This window comes from Chelonus insularis, unplaced genomic scaffold (assembly GCF_013357705.1).
Source record: "Chelonus insularis isolate UGA/USDA-ARS -01 unplaced genomic scaffold, ASM1335770v1 contig_24_pilon, whole genome shotgun sequence".
In the NCBI taxonomy this organism is placed as follows: domain Eukaryota; kingdom Metazoa; phylum Arthropoda; class Insecta; order Hymenoptera; family Braconidae; genus Chelonus; species Chelonus insularis.
The window spans coordinates 141,236-164,411 of record NW_023276446.1 but is presented as its reverse complement, the minus strand read 5'-3'; the positions used below and the strand labels follow the sequence as shown (position 1 = coordinate 164,411).

The 23,176-nt window shown below is 30.0% G+C and overlaps 4 protein-coding genes across 9 annotated transcripts; 1 reads left to right on the top strand and 3 right to left on the bottom strand.

Moving 5' to 3' along the window:
• Positions 1-376: 376 nt before the first annotated feature.
• morgue (modifier of rpr and grim, ubiquitously expressed) lies at positions 377-2,588 on the bottom strand. Its single transcript, XM_035079479.1, has 4 exons — positions 2,229-2,588; positions 2,029-2,151; positions 1,079-1,956; positions 377-994 (listed from the first exon to the last, which is right to left on the bottom strand). Exons 1-4 carry the CDS (start codon positions 2,376-2,378, stop codon positions 703-705), a joined length of 1,443 nt encoding a protein of 480 aa, XP_034935370.1. The 5' UTR covers positions 2,379-2,588; the 3' UTR covers positions 377-702.
• A 3,896-nt stretch (positions 2,589-6,484) lies between these two features.
• Positions 6,485-10,058, bottom strand: Pp2A-29B (Protein phosphatase PP2A regulatory subunit A). 2 transcript variants are annotated; one of them, XM_035079486.1, is made up of 8 exons: positions 9,757-10,058; positions 9,149-9,340; positions 8,692-9,072; positions 8,472-8,627; positions 8,122-8,393; positions 7,601-8,039; positions 7,207-7,450; positions 6,485-6,940 (listed from the first exon to the last, which is right to left on the bottom strand). In XM_035079486.1, exons 1-8 carry the CDS (start codon positions 9,838-9,840, stop codon positions 6,936-6,938), a joined length of 1,773 nt encoding a protein of 590 aa, XP_034935377.1. In that variant the 5' UTR covers positions 9,841-10,058; the 3' UTR covers positions 6,485-6,935. The 2 variants fall into 2 exon arrangements, with proteins under 2 accessions (XP_034935377.1, XP_034935379.1); XM_035079488.1 differs by having other exon boundaries at positions 6,485-6,935.
• Positions 10,059-11,149: 1,091 nt separating this feature from the next.
• On the bottom strand, positions 11,150-11,852 carry LOC118064672 (uncharacterized). The gene is made up of 2 exons (XM_035079438.1): positions 11,813-11,852; positions 11,150-11,740 (listed from the first exon to the last, which is right to left on the bottom strand). Exon 2 carries the CDS (start codon positions 11,596-11,598, stop codon positions 11,218-11,220), a length of 381 nt encoding a protein of 126 aa, XP_034935329.1. The 5' UTR covers positions 11,599-11,740; positions 11,813-11,852; the 3' UTR covers positions 11,150-11,217.
• Positions 11,853-15,004: 3,152 nt separating this feature from the next.
• Positions 15,005-18,661, top strand: LOC118064729 (uncharacterized). Of its 5 annotated transcripts, none has more exons than XM_035079547.1 (9): positions 15,005-15,028; positions 15,768-15,945; positions 16,185-16,424; positions 16,507-16,842; positions 16,949-17,217; positions 17,289-17,387; positions 17,485-17,755; positions 17,844-18,088; positions 18,290-18,446. In XM_035079547.1, the coding sequence occupies exons 2-9, from the start codon at positions 15,805-15,807 to the stop codon at positions 18,444-18,446; spliced, it is 1,758 nt and encodes a 585-aa protein (XP_034935438.1). In that variant the 5' UTR covers positions 15,005-15,028; positions 15,768-15,804. The 5 variants fall into 5 exon arrangements, with proteins under 5 accessions (XP_034935438.1, XP_034935437.1, XP_034935436.1 ...); XM_035079546.1 differs by lacking the exon at positions 15,005-15,028 and adding an exon at positions 15,046-15,398 and having other exon boundaries at positions 18,290-18,661; XM_035079545.1 differs by lacking the exon at positions 15,005-15,028 and adding an exon at positions 15,046-15,253.
• Positions 18,662-23,176: the final 4,515 nt, after the last annotated feature.

Here is a 23,176-nt window from a genome sequence, read left to right as displayed (position 1 = left end):
AACTAGGATTTAAATAGTTAATATTTTATAATTCAACGGTTCAACATCATAAAATACATAGAGATAAAGTAAAGGACATTATCAAAACTGATAATGAAGTTTAATTACAACGGTAATCATCTTTTTGTTTACCTCATTGTAACGATTAATAGAAATTATTTTATTATTATTGACTCTGTGAAATATCAAACAAGTTATATACACATTAATTATATAATTATTTTTAAGTTTAATTCAGATGTAACCATAGTTAGTAAATTTCATTCAATTGTTTTCATAAAAATGAAAAATATATTTTTGTTTTTATAGTATATTTAAAAAAGAAAAAAACTTGACAACATCAATAATCATCAAGATAACTACATAATTTAAATCTCTTTACTCTTTACCTACCACGAAACCGGAAGATCATAGAAAATGACGATGACGGACCTCACAGATTGTTCTCGAGAAATAGACCGCTAGGAATACCAGTTATTTTATTTTCTATGGTTTATTTTTACGTATATTAAATTCTAATAATTTTTTACATTTATTTTCTCTATAATTTTTTAGTTTCTTTTATTTATCATAATAAAAACAATAATTCTCAACACGAAAAAATGGATTATACATATTACGTGTGAAACCAATACGAAAGCTCTAATTCTATATAGCAAAAAAAATTTCAATAAATCTTTACCAAAAAGATGCAACTAATATTTATTGAGACCATGTTACCACATCGTGCATTGCATATTTCCAAGTCCAAGCTCTAGCAACTTCTTCGAATCTTTCTCGATTATTTGTGTACATGCGTCCAAGTTCTGGTTCCATGCATATATGACAGTAAGGATCAGTTAGTAAGCTTTGAACACTAATTAAGACTTTGGATATTGTTAAAGCTAATGACCAATTGTGATGAATTGAATCTATACCAACATCACCATGTCTGGATACATTCGGATGAAGAATTTTTGTTAAAAATCTTACTATTGGAGGACACATGGGATAACTAAAACAATTAATATATTTTTTATTAAATATATAAAATTTCACTTTTTTATGAAATGACATATAGTTAAATAACTTTTCTTACCTGTACGGAACTTGAAGATATAAATAAAATAATCCTCCTTCATATGGACTACCTATTGGTCCTGTTATTGTTGCTTGCCAATGACAACACATTATGTCTAATGGTGTAGCTTCAATACCTTCGGGTGGGTCAGTTCTTAAACTTTTTAATTCTGTCCTCAATCTATTCCGTCTCCAAGAGTTTTCTTCTACTGTCGCTGGTTTTGAACGTAAACACATTTGAGCTAAACATCTTCGGCAAGGCATTGATGATGCTAAACAATCATACACTTTATACCAATTATCAACATAACCTATTGCTTTATATAAAGGCCAACGATGTTTAACATGCTGTTGCCACTGTTGTGGGGGTATGTGAGCTAATAATAATCCATGCCATCTTCTACAAACATTAGCGGCTGACCAAAGACTAACATCATCTAAATGAGAAAATACTGCTAGAAGAACTTCTGGCGGCAATCTTTCAACTAATCCTGATTCGTTAATTGTTTCATGTTCAGTATATTTATGATTAGTTAGTAGCTCTACTCTTTTTGCTAAACTTCCAGATGTTGATGATTCTCCATTATTAATTGAATTCGGAGAATTCCAACGATTATAACTTGATCGATCACCATTATCTTTTGATGGTAAATTTTGTATTCGAGGTAACCCTTGTCCATTATTATAACTTTGAGATTCTTTTTTATGATCTACATGCCTTAGAAAATCTTTAGATTGCTTGGAATTTTGAGGAATTTGATTATAAACTTTGACTGAATCGTCATCTGTAGTATTTTGAGATGATGTATGAGGTCTTTGGAGTTGACTTGTTTTTCGTTCTGCATTATAAAAAAGATCTATCGGTTCATCATTGCCTGAGTCTTCATCATCGGTTTTCTACGGAATGAATAACATGTTAAATTAATTTAATAAACCTCATTATTACCAATTACAAACTATAATACTTACTTCACTAAAGATCGGAAGATCGTTAGGAGTATCATCCGGAAATAAAAATGCATGACATGTTGCACAAACAGGTTCCTCAAAACATGGACCATAATAACCATTGCAGATATAACAAGCTAATGTCTGTATACAACAATCATAATATGAGTCATTTTAACCTTGATTAATTATTATAGCTTAATATTGAATTCATTACTTACGGAAAATTGGAATTCAGGGCATGAAATAAATTCAATAGTATCTAAATATTCGTTACCAGAGTTCGAATATACACAAAAATCAAGTTTATCTCTCGATTTTTCTGAATTGTCTACATCGTTCAAAGTATCTTCAGTATTATCGCCTGCCATGTTGATTGGAAAATAAATTATTTGCACTTCATTACAATTTAACTGAATTTACAGTCGAGAAAAGAACTGTTTATAACAATATTATACTATTATTTATTTTAATATACGAGACAAATACACAACTTATTTAAATTTTTATGAGAAATAAAGTTATTCTCAACAGATACGCACATAGATATTATTACTCTATATTCTAGTCTTCTACATACACTCGGCGTCATTAATGCCTGGTCCATCAAAAACTTTGATACCATCGGAGCAATTATCGATGGAGTAGTTTTTTTTTCAAACAGAGATTCTACATCTAAATTAATTTAGAAAGTTCATGATTAAATACCCTTTTAGATAGTCCCTATAACAATACACTATCCCCACTAAAAAATTTTTAAACCTTAATTTAAAGAATAACAAGAAAATTTAAATAATGATAATTATAATTTAAACTTACCTCTTCAGTCATCACGAAATAATCGTAATCATTAATGTTAGTTTGATTATAGTAATTATAAACTTAAGTTTATAATTAAAATATAATTATCATTATTTAAATTTTCTTGTTATTCTTTAAATTAAGGTTTAAAAATTTTTTAGTGGGGATAGTGTATTGTTATAGGGACTATCTAGAAGGGTATTTAATCATGAACTTTCTAAATTAATTTAGATGTAGAATCTCTGTTTGAAAAAAAAACTACTCCATCGATAATTGCTCCGATGGTATCAAAGTTTTTGATGGACCAGGCATTAATGACGCCGAGTGTACATTCGGCTTCATTAATGCCTGGTTTGTACCCGATGAGCAATTACCAACAGCGAGTATGATTTTTTTTACATTGAGTTTCCAATCTATAATTTTTTAATTAGAAAGAAATTACAATTTAATTTATAATTGTTTAATTTTTTTTATTTTTCAAGTAGAAAAATCAATTAAGACATTAACACTTCTATCGAGCGCATTGCAACATAAAATTATGTTTAATTTTGGACCAAAATTTTTAAGTAATAACATGAATTAGTAAAGAAATTAACAACCTACGATCCTATACATTTCGACAGGGGGAATCAGATGTTTCTGACTTCAGCCTAGCCTTAAGGCTGGGCTGAAGTCAGAAAGTTTCCCGGAGTTGACTTTACGCCCTCACGTTGTGCGGCGAAAAGCCGAAGCTCGATATCAATTGAAATTGAGTAGGTAACAGAGAAATCGTTCGAAAAATGATAATTTTCAGGGATGCACTACAAAAAGGGAGCCTTAGGGTACCAAGAAATTTACAAATTTCAGAATAATCTGTTCCGAGCAAGACAGAGCACAAAATATATCTATCTATCTCCGTCTTATTTTTCAGAGCAGACTGCGAGTTCGAACAGTTGACGAGCAAGCACATTCCCCACCCTCTGTTACTAAGCCTGAAGCTTACGATATCTAAACGTAAACAAAGCAAATGAAAATATGCTAGCTCTATAGTCAGAAGGTTCGACAGTTATTTTACCGAACGGTGTTCGATTCCAATTGCGGCAAAATTTTTTTTTTATTTAAATTGCATGTAATTGCAATTTTATCATGCCAAAAATGAGTTTTAAATTTCAATTTTTATGTAAAATTTTTTTTTCAATTAATCAATGACAAATGAGAAAATATTTGAACAGGGTCATTAACCTTTTTTTGTACAAATACATTGATAATAGCCTTTTTTAACAACTTATTAACAATAAAAAATTGTTTAAACAATCCGCGGCGAGTTCCGATACTTCGCCGGCAAGCTCGACCCCCACTTTCTGTGCCCAAGCCTGTAGCTCATAATTTTCAAGCATCGTTTATATAATTGGAACTATAATAGCTCAGTGGTTAGAGCCCCGACCTTTTATTTTGCTGGGCAGGGTTCGATCCCAGTCATAGGCAATTTTTTTTTCTGTTTCTTGTTCAAGTAACTTTATATACTTATAAATTAATTCATATATTTGATTAAATTATTCTTCCAATTAATTACGAAAAAAAACTTGTTTTTCTGAAAATAAGCTGAGGGTGAGGAACGAGTTACTATGAATTCTCTTTTTTAGAAAATGTTGTCTTTAAAAGACACTAGGAATTGATTTTGAGCTTATACAAACAACCAATTATTGTATTTATATAAAATTTTAATGAAAAAAAAAAAAAAATTGGCTATAACTGGGATCGAACCCTAATCGGTAAAATGAAAGGTTGGTGTTCTACTCACAGAGCTAACACATCATCTCTGATATTATGTTTATGTTTATAAATTGTATAATGCAGGCTTGAGTACGAAAGGTGGGGATAGAGCTTGCCGGCGAAGTGCCGGAAATCCCCGTGGATTATTTCAACTACTTCTAAATATTTCTAAATTGCTTAAAAAAAAGCTACGTTCATATAGCTATAGTAAAAAAAGTGTTTATAACCCTGTTCATATGTTTTCCGACTCGGCGTCGATAAATTACATAAATAATTGAGAAAAAAAAATCAAATCGTTGGTAAGAATTCATTTTAGCATGTTAATATTATAATTACATGCAAATCTAACAAATGAAAAAGAAAAGAAAAACTACCATGACTGGAATCGAACCCTGCCCATCAAAATGAAAGATCGATGCGCTAACCACCGAGCTATTATGATTACAAAACATTTATATATGCTCAAAAATTATAAGCTGCAGGCTTGGGCATAGAGAGTGGGGATAGAGCTTGCCAGCGAAGTGCCGGAACTCGCCACGGATTGTTTAAACTACTTTTCAATGTTGATAATAATATGATTAACTTGTTAATAACATAACATTGTTAATACATGTAAAGATGTATAAGTTGTTAAACACAGGCTATTATCAATGTATTCATACAAAAAGAAAGTTAATGGCTCTGTTCAAATATTTTTCGACTTAGCGTCAATAAATTCAATGAATAAAGAGAAAAAAAAATCAAATTGTTATAAAAGATTAATTATAGCATGTCAATATTATAATTACATGCTAATCTAACGAATAAAGTAGAAAAAAAAAAATTGGTTATGACTGGGATCGAACCCTGCCCGGCAAAATAGAACTCTGACGCCCTAACCACATGGCCAGCATAATCTCGATATTGAGTTAATGTATATTTGTTTTTACACTACATGCTTGGATACGCCGACTTGGAATTGAGCTTCCTTATTAACATTTATACCTAATAAAAATGATAATAATGGATGAATATATGTATTTGAAGTTTTTTGCAGGTATTATATTAATTAATGTTAAATGAGTATCATCATTTTCATTTATCCTAACTGCAATAGTCATCAAAGTGTAGGGCATTGTAAAGTGATACACTATGTTTACATCACATACATATATTACCCGTACACACACATACAGAATTTACTCGCCAAAATGCAGGGCACCATCAGTTCTGGATACGGATTGAGCATTTTTTCAATATGGATGACTGAGGTCATCTGCGAGCATAATGCTGTCACCTATCAGAATTTTTTCAAACTAATTTTCCGGAGAATATCATCTGGAATACAAGATTTCTAATTATTTCTAAATTATTCAATTTTATACTATGAATTGATTTTTTTAACATTCAGACAGGTGGCAAGGACTGACGCAAACACGAATTTCGGGCGAAAAACGTATAAAAATGAAATAATTAGATATTTTTCATCTGAATGATGTGGCCGCCATCTTGAAATTTAAGCGCGGCAAGTCAATTCATAATTTTTTCATGATTCTTTCTAATTTTTTTAATAAAAATATTCACTATATACAAAAAATTGTTGTTTACGTCAGTCCGGCATTAATTCCTCTGTAATTTGGTACCTAATTTTATAGAAATAATTGTAAATTGGCGAAGAAATTAGAAATTTCCCGATCCCATGTATCCCAAATGGATAGGGGGAATCAGTTGCCTTTCTGACTTCAGCCCAGCCTTAATTCCACTAAAATTGCAAAATTTCGATGAACAAAAGGTGTTTCCTCTGCAAATACTTTTAGTTAGAAAGTAATCTGTTAATAATAATTCAAATTTATTTATATAATTTTAAGTTTTTACATGTAAAAAATAATTTTTAACTATGGATGTTAGATGAATAGTCTGATAATATTTAAAATGAACAGCATTACTGAATTATTCAGTTTATTATTTTTAATCATAAAGACAGTGACATAAGTATTACATGAATATATATGATCTCAATTCATTTGAATATTTAAAACTATTTCATAGTATATTATTATAGGTATACAAATACGAGAAAATTTTCAAAGTCGAGTTAACATTAGTTGCTAATTTTTAAAGTGACTAATTATAATGTTTCTTTCTTACTGAATTTTCTCTGCCATGTGTCTAGTTTGTTGTAACAATGTCTGGTGTCAAGCGATTATATTTAAAAAAGACCATTATTGTTATTTTTTTCATTTTTATCGTTATTGATTTTTTTTGCTTTTCAAAATATGTATGTTTATCAGTTATTTCGCTCGTACAAACTTTCGTTTCCTTTACATGTATTTTGAGTAACTGTATTTTTTATATTATTAAGATTAGTATAAATGCATTCAGCAGACTTGGTTAACCTACGCTGAAAAAATATTCATTATATCATGTTATATTTTATTAATAAGCGAATGTTTATTTTATCTTTTGAGAATTTTAACAATTTACCCATGATCTAATTAAAATAAAATTTGGAAAAATTACACTAATTTAAATAATCATTACCGGCATTCTTCGATAATTTCATTAAAGTTTTAATATACTAATGTTGCAGAACAACTACGTTAATATTTATTAAATTTACTACAAGTAATTTATTTCATGTTTTATAAAAAAGTGAAAAATTCTTACCTGCTATTCCGGCAATTGCTTCAGAAGCGAAATACTTAACATCAACATCTGGATCTGTATTAAGTTTTTCAAGAACAGGTACCACTTGTGTTTGTACAGCATTTGATTCTAAGTAAGGCCCAATACGTTGAAGAGTTTTTGCTACATTAAATCTTACATTTGCAACGTTATCATTTGCCATTGCTAATACAGTTGGAAGCATAATTTTTGTTGTTATCTCTGGACCGCATACTTCGGCTAGCACCTATTTATTCATTGAATTAATAATTTAATTGACGTACCGTGATTTTTTTTCTGAGAGAAATTTTTTAAATACAATCGATTCATCAGTAAACTTATAACTACCATCGATAGAATAAATAAACGTGAAAATTGATAAAACTTTCATACTTACATTAATACAAAATAGACATGTCATTCTGTGCAAATAATTTTGATCTCTAGACATATTTAGAACTTTAGGAATTATTGTATTTTGTGCCCATTCAGGACCAAATTTTTCTACTAATTTTTTGAGATTTAAAGTCGCAGCTTCTCTAATGGCATATACGTGATCCACTAACCAGTTCATCGATAAAGAATTTAACTTTTCATCAAAAAATTCAACCCCTAATTGTCCAGCTAATAACGGCATATATTCAATAATAGCAAGTCTCACTCGCCATTTTGAGTCTTCAGCAAGTTCTACAATTGCTGGCAATAAAGATTGAGATAACTGTTGAATACCTATAACTTCATTTACACAATCTAAATTGCTGATGATATTTAATCGAACTTCGGGACATTCATCTTTAAGTTGCATTAAAAATAATGGCAACAAATGTTCAATAGTACTAAAAAAAAAGGAAAAATTGCTTATTAAATGGTGTATTTTTTCATATTTTTAAAATTATGAATAATTTTTTTAATGCTTACTTATGTTTTCCTAAAATCGGACTGAGACCCATTATAACTCCAGCAAGAGCTGATTTAACATGTTGATTAAGATCTGCGACAAGATCTTTAACGCAAGGTAAAATGCTGGTCATAATAATATTTTCTTGACTAAATTGATCAAGATTTTGGCAGAACTCGCGAACTTTTTCAGCTGCAGCTGCTCTAACTTCTGCTTCAGTGTCTTTTAAAAGTATTTGAAAAGCTGGAACAAGATCCGTTTTGGTTATTTCCGGCCCAACTGCTTTTTGTAGCTGTAATTTAAAAAAATCATTTAGTTTTCGATTAATTTTTTTTTATAATAATTAGCTTGAAAGAAACATAAGAAGTACATCAGTAAATTTATCAGCCACCATATAACGAACTCGCCATGATTGATCAGCTGCACATTGACGGAATGTTGGCATAACTAATTGTTCAACATCTTCTTGTTGAAGAAGAGATGCGATACTGACACATGCTTCAACTGCCAAAAGACGTACTGAATCCTTAAATAGTATAAAAAAGTATTGATATTATATACTACAATAAATCAACCAATACTAAAAATACCTGTTCATCCTGTGCAAGAAAAACAAACATCGGTATCAAATCTGATTTAAGATATTCAATTTCAACAACTTTAGCAAACTCTCCAAATTTAGATGCTGCTGCTCGACGAACCATCGGTGTATCATCTTGACATAAATGACGAAAATGATTTCTGAGCTCAGCTTTCATTGTTGGACTAATGCGAGGATAGCAAATGCTAATAAGACCGCAAGCTGAAGTTCTTGATGTAAACCAATCACCCGATGCAAGACGCTGAACCAAAGGAACGAAATAGTCTTCTAGATACGACGAACTGTGTTGATTAGCAACAATTCTTAAAGATTCGACTGCTTTTTCACGTACTACTGTTTCTTCAACTGTAGCTAATGCTTCCAGTGGCGGCTACAATATTAATTCAATTAATATAGATAATTTAATATTTTACTACTTTCGATCAATTTAAAAAGTTAAAATATACCAGTAGACAATGCACATAGTCAGGACCCCCAACTAATGGTGTAAATGATCCAAGTTGTTCAGCAAGTGCTAATAAAACTTCATCTTCATCATAAATTGTTTCTGTTAAGAATGGCATAAGCTCACTACGTGTTCTTTCAGCTCCAAGTGCTAGGGCTATAGTTGATAGTTTTTTGATGGAATTTAATCGTAACTGCAAATCAAGAGGTAATTATTATTCAAATATGTCAACTAAATTCTTGTAATAATAACATTATTAAATAACTTCCCACTGGGGAGCTAATGAATGTTGATTGTTTTTGGATTGATTTAATCATTTTTTGGACTTTTTGATTATCACTCATTATTAATAACCTATTGGTTACGTATTCTTTTCTGTACTGAAAAACTTAATAAAAATCCAATAAATATTCTATCAAATTTCTACAATTTTACATAAAGTTATAAAATGTAGTATATAAATATCTGTTTACAAAATAAAAATTAAAAAAAAAAAGAAGCAATGCATTTTAACTTGTTAAGTTCCGCATATCCAACAGATATTATTTCATGATAAATTTTAATAATTTATCAAATCACTCAAAACTTGAAATAATAAATTAGAATTACCTGAACATCTTCGTTTTTCAATTCATCAATTAAAACTGCAATCGGATATAGGCTATCGTCGGTGGATGAATCTGCCGCTGCCATTTTGCTGGTAGTCACTATTTAAACAAGTTTTTTTAACGTACAAAATTGTCAGATAGCTCGACCCTTATTTGCTCTACACATGAATTTATTTAGATATGTTATGTTGGATTTCAATGTTAACAACTACGCATCAATTCACAAAAAAAAATTTTCGCATCAGGTTAAATTTTAGTATGAATTTTTCTGAAAGAAATGAATGCTTTGTGTCATAAACTATATAAATGCTCGAATCGAAAGAAAACGAACTTTACCAGAGAAGAGAGACCAGTATAGAAGTCCAATGCTGTGTTAAAAATCCGGACGAAGTTTCGGTCAACATGTCGGTAATCTCAGGTCACAACATGAAAGTTTCTGTGAACCCATCGAGCGATGGCGCTGCAACGGTTTATTTCAGCCACGCCCCTTAATCTAAGAGAGAAAAGAGATAAGATTTGTGTTCTCTTTTACTCACATTACAAGAATTCTAAGCCAGTTTATTTTCAAGCACAAATTTTTAAATAGAAAAGGTCCTACCAGCACTGTTCGCAACATACATAAAAGCTATAAAACCAATTTAATATTCTTGTAACAGCTCAGAGGTAACACGCTCGACTACGGAAACGTAGGTTTTGTGGTCAAGCCTATCAATGTTATTTTTTTTTTTATTTAATTAATTGTAATAATGAATTTTTTTAGGACAAATTTCATACGCAATCACACTAAAGGAGTGTGTAATATTTTTTTTAAAGAATATTGGGACCGCTTGAGAGGCCTGGAACTTGGTACCTGAAAATAGAGATGTGAATTTACCGGTAATAGAAAATTCGGTAATTACCACGTAAAATTACCGGTATCTGACGGTATTCTGACGTCAAAAAATTCTGAATGTAAAATTTACCGTCAAGCCGTCGGTCAGCGTAATTACCGTAAATTACCGGTCATTCGCATCTATATAGATGAATATGATGAGCTTTTTACCGAGGAAATGGCTTGCTTTCGAACTTGCTTGCCAATTTGCTTAAGTTAATTTTGCTTTTTGCACTTGTTAATTTAAAACTAATTAATTATTATAAGATGAAAAAAAAATTTTGTAATTTGTAATAAAAAAAATATTTTACATTTTTGACTGTTAGGACAGAAATAATAAATATATTGAAAATTATTATAAACGTTTATTTAGTTAAGTTTTTGGTACATTTTTTTTTATAAAATAGATAATCCTTCGTTATTACATATTATAAAGAATTTGACTTTTTTAACTTTTATGTAAATTATTTATGAAAAAATAAAACCATATAATCTATAGTTTCTATCAACTAGTAATATCACATAATAATTGACATATTTCATTAGGAAATAACAAGTCTAATACTGATTCAATTCCATCAACATCACTAATTAGTCTTGAGTAAATTCTTCTTCTAAAAATTCAACTTCTTCATGCTCAGCACAAATTTCACTTATTTCATCCTCTCCTTTATTACTTTCCTCATCTTCTTCCCATTCTTCTTCTGCATTTTTTGGTGAAGGATTAAGTAATTTTAAATTTCTTGCAATGTATGTTATTTTTCCAGCTCTATCGATACTTAACTTATTTCTTTTAGATGAATGAATCCATCCTTGTGTACTAAGGGAACGCTCGGTTGCAGCTGATGTTGCAGGTAAAGTCAATATAGCCACAGCTATTTTGCTCAACGAAGATTTTTGGCAAATACTTTGCCACCATTGACATGCTGAAGTGATTATACTTGCTCGCTTAACGTAGTCGTAACTCCACATACTTGATTCTGACACATAATCTGTTAAATCTTTTAATACCTTATCACTATTTAGATTTAATTTATCACCAAGATTTATAATTGATGTTTATATATTGATTTGTTCTCCCCCATTGCACCAAGTTCTCAATGAAAATCCTTATCTACAAATTGAATTTTCTTATATTAAATATTATCAGTATTTTTAATAAACAAATAAAAATGAAAATATACACCTGATAGAACAAATAAACAGTTGTATGCCATTGGGAATTCTAAACTGTGATTGGACATGTATTAACCAATCAGAGATCAGCATTTTTCTGACCGGTATGGTAAAACAGGCTTGGTCATTGACGCGTTTTTTACCGGTAATTTACGGTAAATTTACCCGTCAATTACCGATTCACATCTCTACCTGAAGAGAGTTTTTTAAAAAATTTTCTTGGGTAATAAAACCCCTATTGTCCCAGCAGCCTTAAGGCTGGGCTGAAGTCAGAAAGTTTCCCGGAGTTGACTTTACGCCCTCGCGTTGTGCGGCGAAAGGCCGAAGCTTGACGTCAATTGAAATTGAGTAGGTAACAGGGAAATCGTTCGAAAAATGATAATTTTCAGGGATGCACTACAAAAAGGGAGCCTTAGGGCACCAAGAAATTTACAAATTTTTGAATAATCTGTTTCGAGCAAGACAGAGCACAGAATATATTTATTAGTCCAGTCAATATAGGAGGCTTGGCTCCATTTGTCTTGAAAATTTTTGTACAAAGGGCAATTTTTAATTTTCTAATGTCAAAATATCCGTAATGACCTGTAGAAAAAATGTGCCCAAAAACGAAAGTGCTCTGATTTTTTTTTATATGATTTTTTCGCATTTTAGTGGTCCCGTGTATCTAAGCGAGACAGCACAATAGGCGGCACCACGCGCTAGAGAAGGACATAACTATCGGAATGAAAAAATCGTATTTTCGATAAAAAAAATTGTAGTTTTCTTGTTCAATATTATTTTATTAATTATTTGATGAACAAAAAAAACCTACAAAATCATCAATTTCTTAAAGTTGGTAATTTTTTCATTTATTTATAAAAATTTGTTTTTTTATTTATGTATAAAAAATTTCTTCATTATAGTAAATAATATATTTATTTATTATATTCATTTGATATTTATTTACTTATTTTTGGGCAAATATTTGACCCAAAAAAGTAAAAAAATAATCAAATGAATATAATAAATAAATATATTATTTACTATAATGAAGAAATTTTTTATACATAAATAAAAAAACAAATTTTTATAAATAAATGAAAAAATTACCAACTTTAAGAAATTGATGATTTTGTAGGTTTTTTTTGTTCATCAAATAATTAATAAAATAATATTGAACAAGAAAACTACAATTTTTTTTATCGAAAATACGATTTTTTCATTCCGATAGTTATGTCCTTCTCTAGCGCGTGGTGCCGCCTATTGTGCTGTCTCGCTTAGATACACGGGACCACTAAAATGCGAAAAAATCATATAAAAAAAAATCAGAGCACTTTCGTTTTTGGGCACATTTTTTCTACAGGTCATTACGGATATTTTGACATTAGAAAATTAAAAATTGCCCTTTGTACAAAAATTTTCAAGACAAATGGAGCCAAGCCTCCTATATTGACTGGACTACATCTATCTCCGTCTTATTTTTCAGAGAAAACTGCGAGTTCGAACAGTTGACGAGCAAGCACATCCCCCACCCTCTGTTACCAAGCCTGAAGCTTATGATATCTAAACGTAAACAAAGCAAATGAAAATATGCTGGCTCTGTAGTCAGAAGATTCGATTTCGACATCAAAAATGAGTTTTAAATTTCAATTTTTATGTAAAATTTTTTTTCAATTAATCGATGACAAATGAGAAAATATTTGAACAGGGCCATTAACCTTTTTTTGTACAAATACATTGATAATAGCCTTTTTTAACAACTTATTAACAATAAAAAATAGTTTAAACAATCCGCGGCGAGTTCCGACACTTCACCGGCAAGCTCTACCCCCACTCTCTGTGCCCAAGCCTGCAGCTTATATAGTTATATAGTTTTTAAGTATCATTCACATTATTGAAATCATAATAGCTCAGTGGAAGCGCACCAATCGTTTATTTTGCTGGGCAGAGTTCGATTCCAGCCATAGGCAATTGTTTTTTCTTTTTTTTGCTTAAGTGACTTTATATACTTATAAATTAATTCATATATTTGATTAAATTATTCTTCCAATTAATTACGGAAAACAACTTGTTTTTCTGAAAATAAGCTGAGGGTGAGGAACAAGTTACTATGAATTCTCTTTTTTCGAAAGTGTTGTCTTTAAAAGACAATAGGAATTGATTTATTCATCTTAAACTACATGCTTTGATCCGTAGACTTGGAATTAAGCTCGCTTGTTGACATTTATACCTAATAGAAATAATAATAATGGATGAATATATGTATTTTAAGTTATTTTCAGGTATTACATTAATTAATGTTCAATGTGTATCATCATATTCATTTATATTACTGCAGAGAGAAGTCTTCTCTCTGATTACTGCAATAGTCACCAAAGTATAAGGCATTGTGAAGTGATAAACTATGTTTACATCACATACATATATTACCCGTACACACTCATACACAAATTACTCACCAAAATGCAGGGCACCATCAGTTCTGGATACGGATTGAGCATTTTTTCAATATGGATGACTGAGGTCATCTGCGAGCATAATGCTGTCACCTATCAGAATTTTTTCAAACTAATTTTCCGGAGAATATCATCTGGAATACAAGATTTCTAATTATTTCTAAATTATTCAATTTTATACTATGAATTGATTTTTTTGACATTCAGACAGGTGGCAAGGACTGACGCAAACACGAATTTCGGGCGAAAAACGTATAAAAATGAAATAATTAGTGATTTTTCATCTGAATGATGTGGCCGCCATCTTGAAATTTAAGCGCGGCAAGTCAATTCATAATTTTTTCATGATTCTTTCTAATTTTTTTAATAAAAATATTCGCTATATACAAAAAATTGTTGTTTACGTCAGTCCGGCATTAATTTTTCTGTGATTTGGTACCTAATTTTATAGAAATAATTGTAAATTGGCGAAGAAATTAGAAATTTCCCGAACCCATATATTTGGATAGGGGGAATCAGTCGCCTCTCTGACTTCAGCCCAGCCTTAAAAAACTCTACATTCGATTCGGGTCCATTTGACCACGTTCGCTTTTTTCTGAATGCTTTCTTTCGAGCAGAAACTGATAATGTACTACAGTCTGAGAAGAGAGTTCCTCATGTGCTCTTGTACGCTTGCGCAGTAGCGAAAACGTGGTAGAAGGGGTAAGAAATCAGTGGTGGGGAGCCCGAAAGCATTGAAGCAACTGAGGAACTCTTTTCTTAGTCGACATATATATATATAAGTTCGACATGTAAGTATAAATTTGACTACAGTCCGTTATATCAGTCACAAAAAATTCTCTTTCAGTTTTATAAAACAAAACAATTATGAACTATTAATGATCAATTATTGATAATACACCATCTAAAGTAATATTTAGTCGAATAGTACTCGTTAAAATATGATTGTATGTGTGGTATTTTAATTTTATAGTTTGATGTTAAAAAACTATTGATGAGTAAAACAGCTGACTAATGTGAGATATCAAACCATCATCAATTGTACCGCAGGTGTACCTGTGTTTTTCAGTTGTACTGTAATTAAAATATATATTGTCTCTTTATTGATAATAGAAATTTCCTAAAAAATTTTTTACAGAATTTTACAAAAATTTAGACACGGTAATTATATATGAGCTATTTCTTCTGACGAAAATAAAAAATCTATGCGTTTGAAATATATTTTGCACATGTTAATTCACATATGTAAAAAGATTAAAGTTTGTGTTTGTATAATTTTACATTATTTTTTGTATAGTTGTACGTGATTTCTTTGATGAAAGTCAATTCAACTAAACTATTGTAAAAACATGGCTTTGAAAATACATTTTTTCTCAAGTTCAAATAATTAGAAGTGCATCGAATGATGTACATATTATTCGTTCAATGTCATAGTTGTGGAATTACTATAATTATTATTAATTTTTAGTAACGTGCATTTTTTTTAAGTTATAATGAACTATTGTATAAATTTTAATAATTTTTTCTTAGTCTGCCTTAGTGCAGCTCGTGGTGGGAATTTACCATCATGGAGCAAATGATTACTTTGAGTACACAAAATCCCTTGTCTCTACTTATGAAATTCGGAATGATGGCTTGGAATAGTACTTGTGGCAGTGATAATTGTTCTGGTCACGGTGAATGTCACAATGGAACTTGTCTGTGTGAGGTAAAATATTTATTGTATTCCTTTCAATAATAGATTCATATCTAACTCAATAAGTCCAGTTAAATGATTAGTTACATTATTATTTATGCAACGCATTTTATTTATTTTATTCAACATCTTAATTATATAGAATGAAAATCTTTATTAAAACAACTGTAAATAATGCTATTGATCAAAATCATTTTCTTTATTTAATTTATGTTATTAAAGAAATTATAGTTTAAAATACTTTATTACAGATCCAATTTGATGGAAGTGATTGTCACTCACCCAATTTTAGCTATTATGTAGCTTTCGCAACGATGTTTTTTATTCTGGCGTTTGTTTGTTTAACACAACTAGTTATGTGTATTATAGCTGAATGGCAGAAAATGAAAGCACCATCGTTTTTAAGAGCTTGTAGAGTTACTACTCAAAAAGTTCTTTATTTTATTGTTTTTTTAGCTACTGCAGTCCGAGGAGCTTACTTTACTTGTCCGGTAAAAAAATATCGACATCAACATTATTTGATTATTTGCTGCAAGAAATTCATTTTAATAACGATTACTTAATGATTTTCAGACAGCATTCAAAGAAAGTTGGGCAAGAACATTGTCATCTATTTATTATCCTCTTCTCTTAAGCGGATCATCTTTAATTGTTTGTTTTTGGGCTGAAGTATTTCACATACGTGACATACGAACTGATAAGCCACAATTCTTATCAAAATCATTCTTAGGATTTGTTGTTTTCAACATTATTACATACTCTTTACTTTTGGCTGAGCTAATCGTATCTCAAATGAATTCTGAAGTCGATCAAAGTTTTTACATTCACATTTTTAATGGCTGCTATGCGGTACTTTTGTTTATAGTCGTAGTGTTTTATTTAATCTATGGAGTTGAAGTATTTTTCAAGGTAAAGTTGACAAAATTAGTTATTAATTATTTTTATTTTTAAAAACACAAAAACAATTATATGTTCATTGCTTATGTTACTTATTTGTTTCTTTTTTTTCGTTTAGATTCGTGGAGGCTTTTTAACTCAGCATCCAGTTACTTCAATTTCTACAAACATACGCACACCCCAAAATGTTAAAAATGTTGAAGAGTCAGTGACTGCTAAACTTTTTGAACCGATTCCATCGACATCATCTGAACCAATTAATTTACAACAAGTTAATACTTCTCAACTGCATCAATCTCGATTTGGAATTTTATCACAAGCATTTATGCTCTTTGTTGTCGTTGGATTTCTCTTTAGTGAAACACTCAGCGAATTTTGGAAGACGAAGTATATTCTTTATACTATTATTTCAGTAACAAGTATACATTCTAATAAAAATATCGATTAATTAATTACAGAGTTCCTTTATACAGTCGTAACTGGCATAATATTCTTTTTCGTGTTATTGAAGTTGGAGTAGCTTTATGGTTTCCTTGTGTACTATGGAATTGTATGAGGTAGTATTTTCGAAAAAAACAATAACAATCCAAAATAACATCATTGAATACATTGTTGATATTTTCCATTTAATATTTACTTTGTTATTACAAATAGCCCAGAACAACTATGGATTCTTAATCCAAAAAGAATTCTTAAACGATTGGATTTAGATCAGTCAAAGTACACAAAAGAAATTGAATTGCAAGAAAAACGTGAACTTGTAGATACAAAACTACTATCTAGTAGTGGATCGCTCAATAGTAAAGATTGTTGGATTTGTTATGACAATGAGACTCAGGATGCTGGACCATTAATTCAACCGTGTCAATGTCGTGGTGATGTTAGTACCGTCCATCATGACTGCTTACGCAGATGGCTTGTAGAGGTATACATTTACTGGATCATTCTTGTTATTCAATAACATATTATTTTATTACTGAAAGATGATAATAAAATGTTTCTATTTCACATAGAGTTCAATGAATGCTGATAGTTTAATCTGTAAAGTTTGTGGTACGAAATATAATGTCGAACACGCAACTAGATTAGACTGGCAACATAGTTGGACTCCTCGTCATTGGATGCAAACAATTGCAATTATTACAACAATGTGTGGCACATTTGCTGGGGCTTGGATACTTATACAATTAGTAGAAAGTCCAATTATACGAATGTTATCTGCAGGTGCAGCTCTTTTGGTTATGTACGTCTGTATAAGGTATGAGTTTCTTATATCAAACAATAACTAAGAAAAGAGATATCTTTCTCGATTTGGTGTCTAATGTCACGTCCTCATAAGATTTTATTAGGAGGCGTGAGATTTGACCCCAAATCGAGACTACTCTTTCCTTGGTTCTGCTATACATTCAACAAGTCTAAAGTTTTTTAAAATTGTATTAATACACTGAAAAAATTACAGGTTATTGAGCTTAAATACAGTTGTTGCTTATCAGCGAGCTAAAATTTCTGCTCTTAATATAGTCAGTGCTGACAGAATTAACAAAAATGAGACTGTTAATACAGTTAGTAATACAGTTGCATTAAACTTGCCAAAAACCAATTCTGTAACAGTATGAATGAACGAAAATTTTGACTTTACTAAGTAGAGGTATTGATCATTTTATTTTTTAAGGGTTGTTAAAAATTTGAACAATTAGTTAATATTAACGTCAAATTACTAGTTTGTTAACCAAAAAATATATTTTTCAAACTCAGTAATCAATATTATTTTGTTATGATTATTATATGTCATGAAAAATCAATCGAGTATTACATTAATTTTAAAAATTTCATTTTTTCTTCATTCTCAATATGATGTATTTTTAAATCATTAAGATTTGATGAAATAATTATTTTTTAACAGCAATGACTAAAAATTTTAATGACCGAAGTCTCAAATCAAATTTTTTAATGTCTATCTAATATTTATTAATCAGCTATTATCTTTTAAATTTAAAAATTTTTGTATTAAAATTTCTTTTGTACTACACGAATAAGACAAAAACATTTTTCTTGAAAGAAAAGTAAACTAGATATGCTCATTACTGTTATTCCTGATGGATTTGATGCAACTTTTTATCAACTTTGTAGCCATGGTCACAATGTGTGTAAAAAACGGTTAGTTAACTGATGTGCAATGTTTAAACAACTGTTAATCTTATTAATGCAACCTTTCTCTTCTAAAAAAAATGAAAAGTAACGTTTCCAAAAAAACAACTCTTAATTACAATTAAGTCAATCAATAAAATAATACGTCTATGATAAGTTGATATAAAGGTAAACTCATAGTTATGGTTAACTCATAGTTGATAAATCGTACATGCTAATCGTTGATTTATAGTCAATTGTAGGAAAAATACCATAAAATAATTCAAACTAGTTGAACTATTTGGCTAAAATAGTGAATCATAATGAATATTTTAGTTTAGTATAACTAGTTGTAAGCTAGTTAGCTGATAGTAATAATGTAATGTAATTTATTCAATATATTTATGAAGATTGGCAATATTGGAGTTAATGCTAAGATGAAGAATATTCGTAATATTGTGTGTCGAAAAAATTATTAATGAAAATCATAAAAAAAATAAATCGTAATATCGTTACAATCCTAGAATTCTGTATGATTCTCTATTATATAGTTCAATGAACATTGTTATTGTCGTATTTTTAATTTTGTACCATTTTCTGTAAATTAAAAGAAATATTGTTAAATATTATAACTGTATGTTATTATTAGGGTTATATATAAGGAGAAAAAGTTTTTTTATTTAATATAAAAGATGAAGCATAACTTAAAATAATAAAAAATGTACATAAAGACTTATTTCTATTAGATACTGCAAATAATTTCGGATCTGATTAAATAAGAATTTATTAAGCCCAATCTCAATTATAAGACTTCTAGATATATCGGGAATAATTTCCAATACAAACTATTCATTTCTAATAGACATTATAGAGATTCCAACAGAATCCGATAAAAAATATTATTTTATAATTTTTATTCTTTAGATAAGAAAAAAAAACATATTCACAAGTATGACTTAGTTGTAAACTTGTTTATGGTAAATATGCAAATTAAAAATTGACAATAACAATGAACAAATAATAAATATTGGTTCTATTTCTAAACCTAGTTTTCCAATAGAATCTGTTTATTCCTGGTAAAATACAATAGAGATTCTCATAGAATTTAATTTAAAATATATTCCTTTTTTTTATATTATTGAAGATAATTAGCAACTATGTACTCGTATAATATCATTTACAATTAATAAAAAAGACTAGAAATACGATAATTTGTAATAAATAACTATTTAATAATTGTCAATTATCTATTCTTCTGAGTCCAAATTTCCAATAGAAACCAATTTATTTCCAATTGAGATTTTGGCGGAATTCCTCATAGATTCTAGTAGAAATATTTTTAGTGGTTTTTTTGTTTAAGGCTGGGCTGAAGTCAGAAAGGCGACTGATTCCCCCTATCCAAATACATGGGATCGGGAAATTTCTAATTTCTTCGCCAATTTACTATTATTTCTATAAAATTAGGTACCAAATTACAGAGGAATTAATGCCGGACTGACGTAAACAACAATTTTTTGTATATAGCGAATATTTTTATTAAAAAAATTAGAAAGAATCATGAAAAAATTATGAATTGACTTGCCGCGCTTAAATTTCAAGATGGCGGCCACATCATTCAGATGAAAAATCACTAATTATTTCATTTTTATACGTTTTTCGCCCGAAATTCGTGTTTGCGTCAGTCCTTGCCACCTGTCTGAATGTCAAAAAAATCAATTCATAGTATAAAATTGAATAATTTAGAAATAATTAGAAATCTTGTATTCCAGATGATATTCTCCGGAAAATTAGTTTGAAAAAATTCTGATAGGTGACAGCATTATGCTCGCAGATGACCTCAGTCATCCATATTGAAAAAATGCTCAATCCGTATCCAGAACTGATGGTGCCCTGCATTTTGGTGAGTAATTTGTGTATGAGTGTGTACGGGTAATATATGTATGTATGCATATATGAATATGGAGTATTAGATATATGATGTGATGTAAACATAGTGTATCACTTTACAATGCCCTACACTTTGATGACTATTGCAGTTAGGATAAATGAAAATGATGATACTCATTTAACATTAATTAATATAATACCTGCAAATAACTTCAAATACATATATTCATCCATTATTATCATTTTTATTAGGTATAAATGTTAATAAGGAAGCTCAATTCCAAGTCGGCGTATCCAAGCATGTAGTGTAAAAACAAATATACATTAACTCAATATCGAGATTATGCTGGCCATGTGGTTAGGGCGTCAGAGTTCTATTTTGCCGGGCAGGGTTCGATCCCAGTCATAACCAATTTTTTTTTTCTACTTTATTCGTTAGATTAGCATGTAATTATAATATTGACATGCTATAATTAATCTTTTATAACAATTTGATTTTTTTTTCTCTTTATTCATTGAATTTATTGACGCTAAGTCGAAAAATATTTGAACAGAGCCATAAACTTTCTTTTTGTATAAATACATTGATAATAGCCTGTGTTTAACAACTTATACATCTTTACATGTATTAACAATGTTATGTTATTAACAAGTTAATCATATTATTATCAACATTGAAAAGTAGTTTAAACAATCCGTGGCGAGTTCCGGCACTTCGCTGGCAAGCTCTACCCCCACTCTCTATGCCCAAGCCTGCAGCTTATAATTTTTAAGCATATATAAATGTTATGTAATCATATAATAGCTCGGTTGTTAGCGCATCGGTCTTTCATTTTGATGGGCAGGGTTCGATTCCAGTCATGGTAGTTTTTTTTTTCTTTTTCATTTGTTAGATTTGCATGTAATTATAATATTAACATGCTAAAATGAATTCTTACCAACGATTTGATTTTTTTTTCTCAATTATTTATGTAATTTATCGACGCCGAGTCGGAAAACATATGAACAGGGTTATAAACACTTTTTTTACTATAGCTATATGAACGTAGCTTTTTTTTAAGCAATTTAGAAATATTTAGAAGTAGTTGAAATAATCCACGGGGATTTCCGGCACTTCGCCGGCAAAGCTCTATCCCCACCTTTCGTACTCAAGCCTGCATTATACAATTTATAAACATAAACATAATGTCAGAGATGATGTGTTAGCTCTGTGAGTAGAACACCAACCTTTCATTTTACCGATTAGGGTTCGATCCCAGTTATAGCCAATTTTTTTTTTTTCATTAAAATTTTATATAAATACAATAATTGGTTGTTTGTATAAGCTCAAAATCAATTCCTATTGTCTTTTAAAGATAACATTTTCTAAAAAAGAGAATTCATAGTAACTCGTTCCTCACCCTCAGCTTATTTTCAGAAAAACAAGTTTTTTTTCGTAATTAATTGGAAGAATAATTTAATCAAATATATGAATTAATTTATAAGTATATAAAGTCACTTGAACAAGAAACAGAAAAAAAAATTGCCTATGACTGGGATCGAACCCTGCCCAGCAAAATAAAAGGTGGGGCTCTAACCACTGAGCTATTATAGTTCCAATTATATAAACGATGCTTGAAAATTATAAGCTACAGGCTTGGGCACAGAAAGTGGGGGTCGAGCTTGCCGGTGAAGTGTCGGAACTCGCCGCGGATTGTTTAAACTATTTTTTATTGTTAATAAGTTGTCAAAAAAGGCTATTATCAATGTATTTGTACAAAAAAAGGTTAATGACCCTGTTCAAATATTTTCTCATTTGTCATTGATTAATTGAAAAAAAAATTTTACATAAAAATTGAAATTTAAAACTCATTTTTGGCATGATAAAATTGCAATTACATGCAATTTAAACATTTTTCCGCAATTGGAATCGAACACCGTTCGGTAAAATAAATGTCGAACTTTCTAACTACAGAGCCAGCATATTTTCATTTACTTTGTTTACGTTTAGATATCGTAAGCTTCAGGCTTAGTAACAGAGGGTGGGGAATGTGCTTGCTCGTCAACTGTTTGAACTCGCAGTCTGCTCTGAAAAATAAGACGGAGATAGATAGATATATTTTGTGCTCTGTCTTGCTCGGAACAGATTATTCTGAAATTTGTAAATTTCTTGGTACCCTAAGGCTCCCTTTTTGTAGTGCATCCCTGAAAATTATCATTTTTCGAACGATTTCTCTGTTACCTACTCAATTTCAATTGATATCGAGCTTCGGCTTTTCGCCGCACAACGTGAGGGCGTAAAGTCAACTCCGGGAAACTTTCTGACTTCAGCCCAGCCTTAAGTTTTTTTTTT

What these genes read in the sequence shown, in the direction of transcription:
- morgue (XM_035079479.1), bottom strand. Translation starts at nt 2,378, where the DNA reads ATGGCAGGCGATAATACTGAAGATACTTTGAACGATGTAGACAATTCA. An exon ending in GCCCTGAATTCCAATTTTCC is followed by an intron (nt 2,152 to 2,228) that starts GTAAGTAATGAA and finishes TGTTGTATACAG; the next exon opens with ACATTAGCTTGTTATATCTG. An exon ending in ATCTTCCGATCTTTAGTGAA is followed by an intron (nt 1,957 to 2,028) that starts GTAAGTATTATA and finishes TTCATTCCGTAG; the next exon opens with AAAACCGATGATGAAGACTC.
- Pp2A-29B (XM_035079486.1), bottom strand. Translation starts at nt 9,840, where the DNA reads ATGGCAGCGGCAGATTCATCCACCGACGATAGCCTATATCCGATTGCA. An exon ending in TTCTTGCACAGGATGAACAG is followed by an intron (nt 8,628 to 8,691) that starts GTATTTTTAGTA and finishes ATACTATTTAAG; the next exon opens with GATTCAGTACGTCTTTTGGC. An exon ending in CATGTCTATTTTGTATTAAT is followed by an intron (nt 7,451 to 7,600) that starts GTAAGTATGAAA and finishes ATGAATAAATAG; the next exon opens with GTGCTAGCCGAAGTATGCGG.
- LOC118064672 (XM_035079438.1), bottom strand. Translation starts at nt 11,598, where the DNA reads ATGTGGAGTTACGACTACGTTAAGCGAGCAAGTATAATCACTTCAGCA.
- LOC118064729 (XM_035079546.1), top strand. Translation starts at nt 15,805, where the DNA reads ATGGAGCAAATGATTACTTTGAGTACACAAAATCCCTTGTCTCTACTT. An exon ending in TACGCAGATGGCTTGTAGAG is followed by an intron (nt 17,756 to 17,843) that starts GTATACATTTAC and finishes TATTTCACATAG; the next exon opens with AGTTCAATGAATGCTGATAG. An exon ending in GTTATGTACGTCTGTATAAG is followed by an intron (nt 18,089 to 18,289) that starts GTATGAGTTTCT and finishes AAAAAATTACAG; the next exon opens with GTTATTGAGCTTAAATACAG.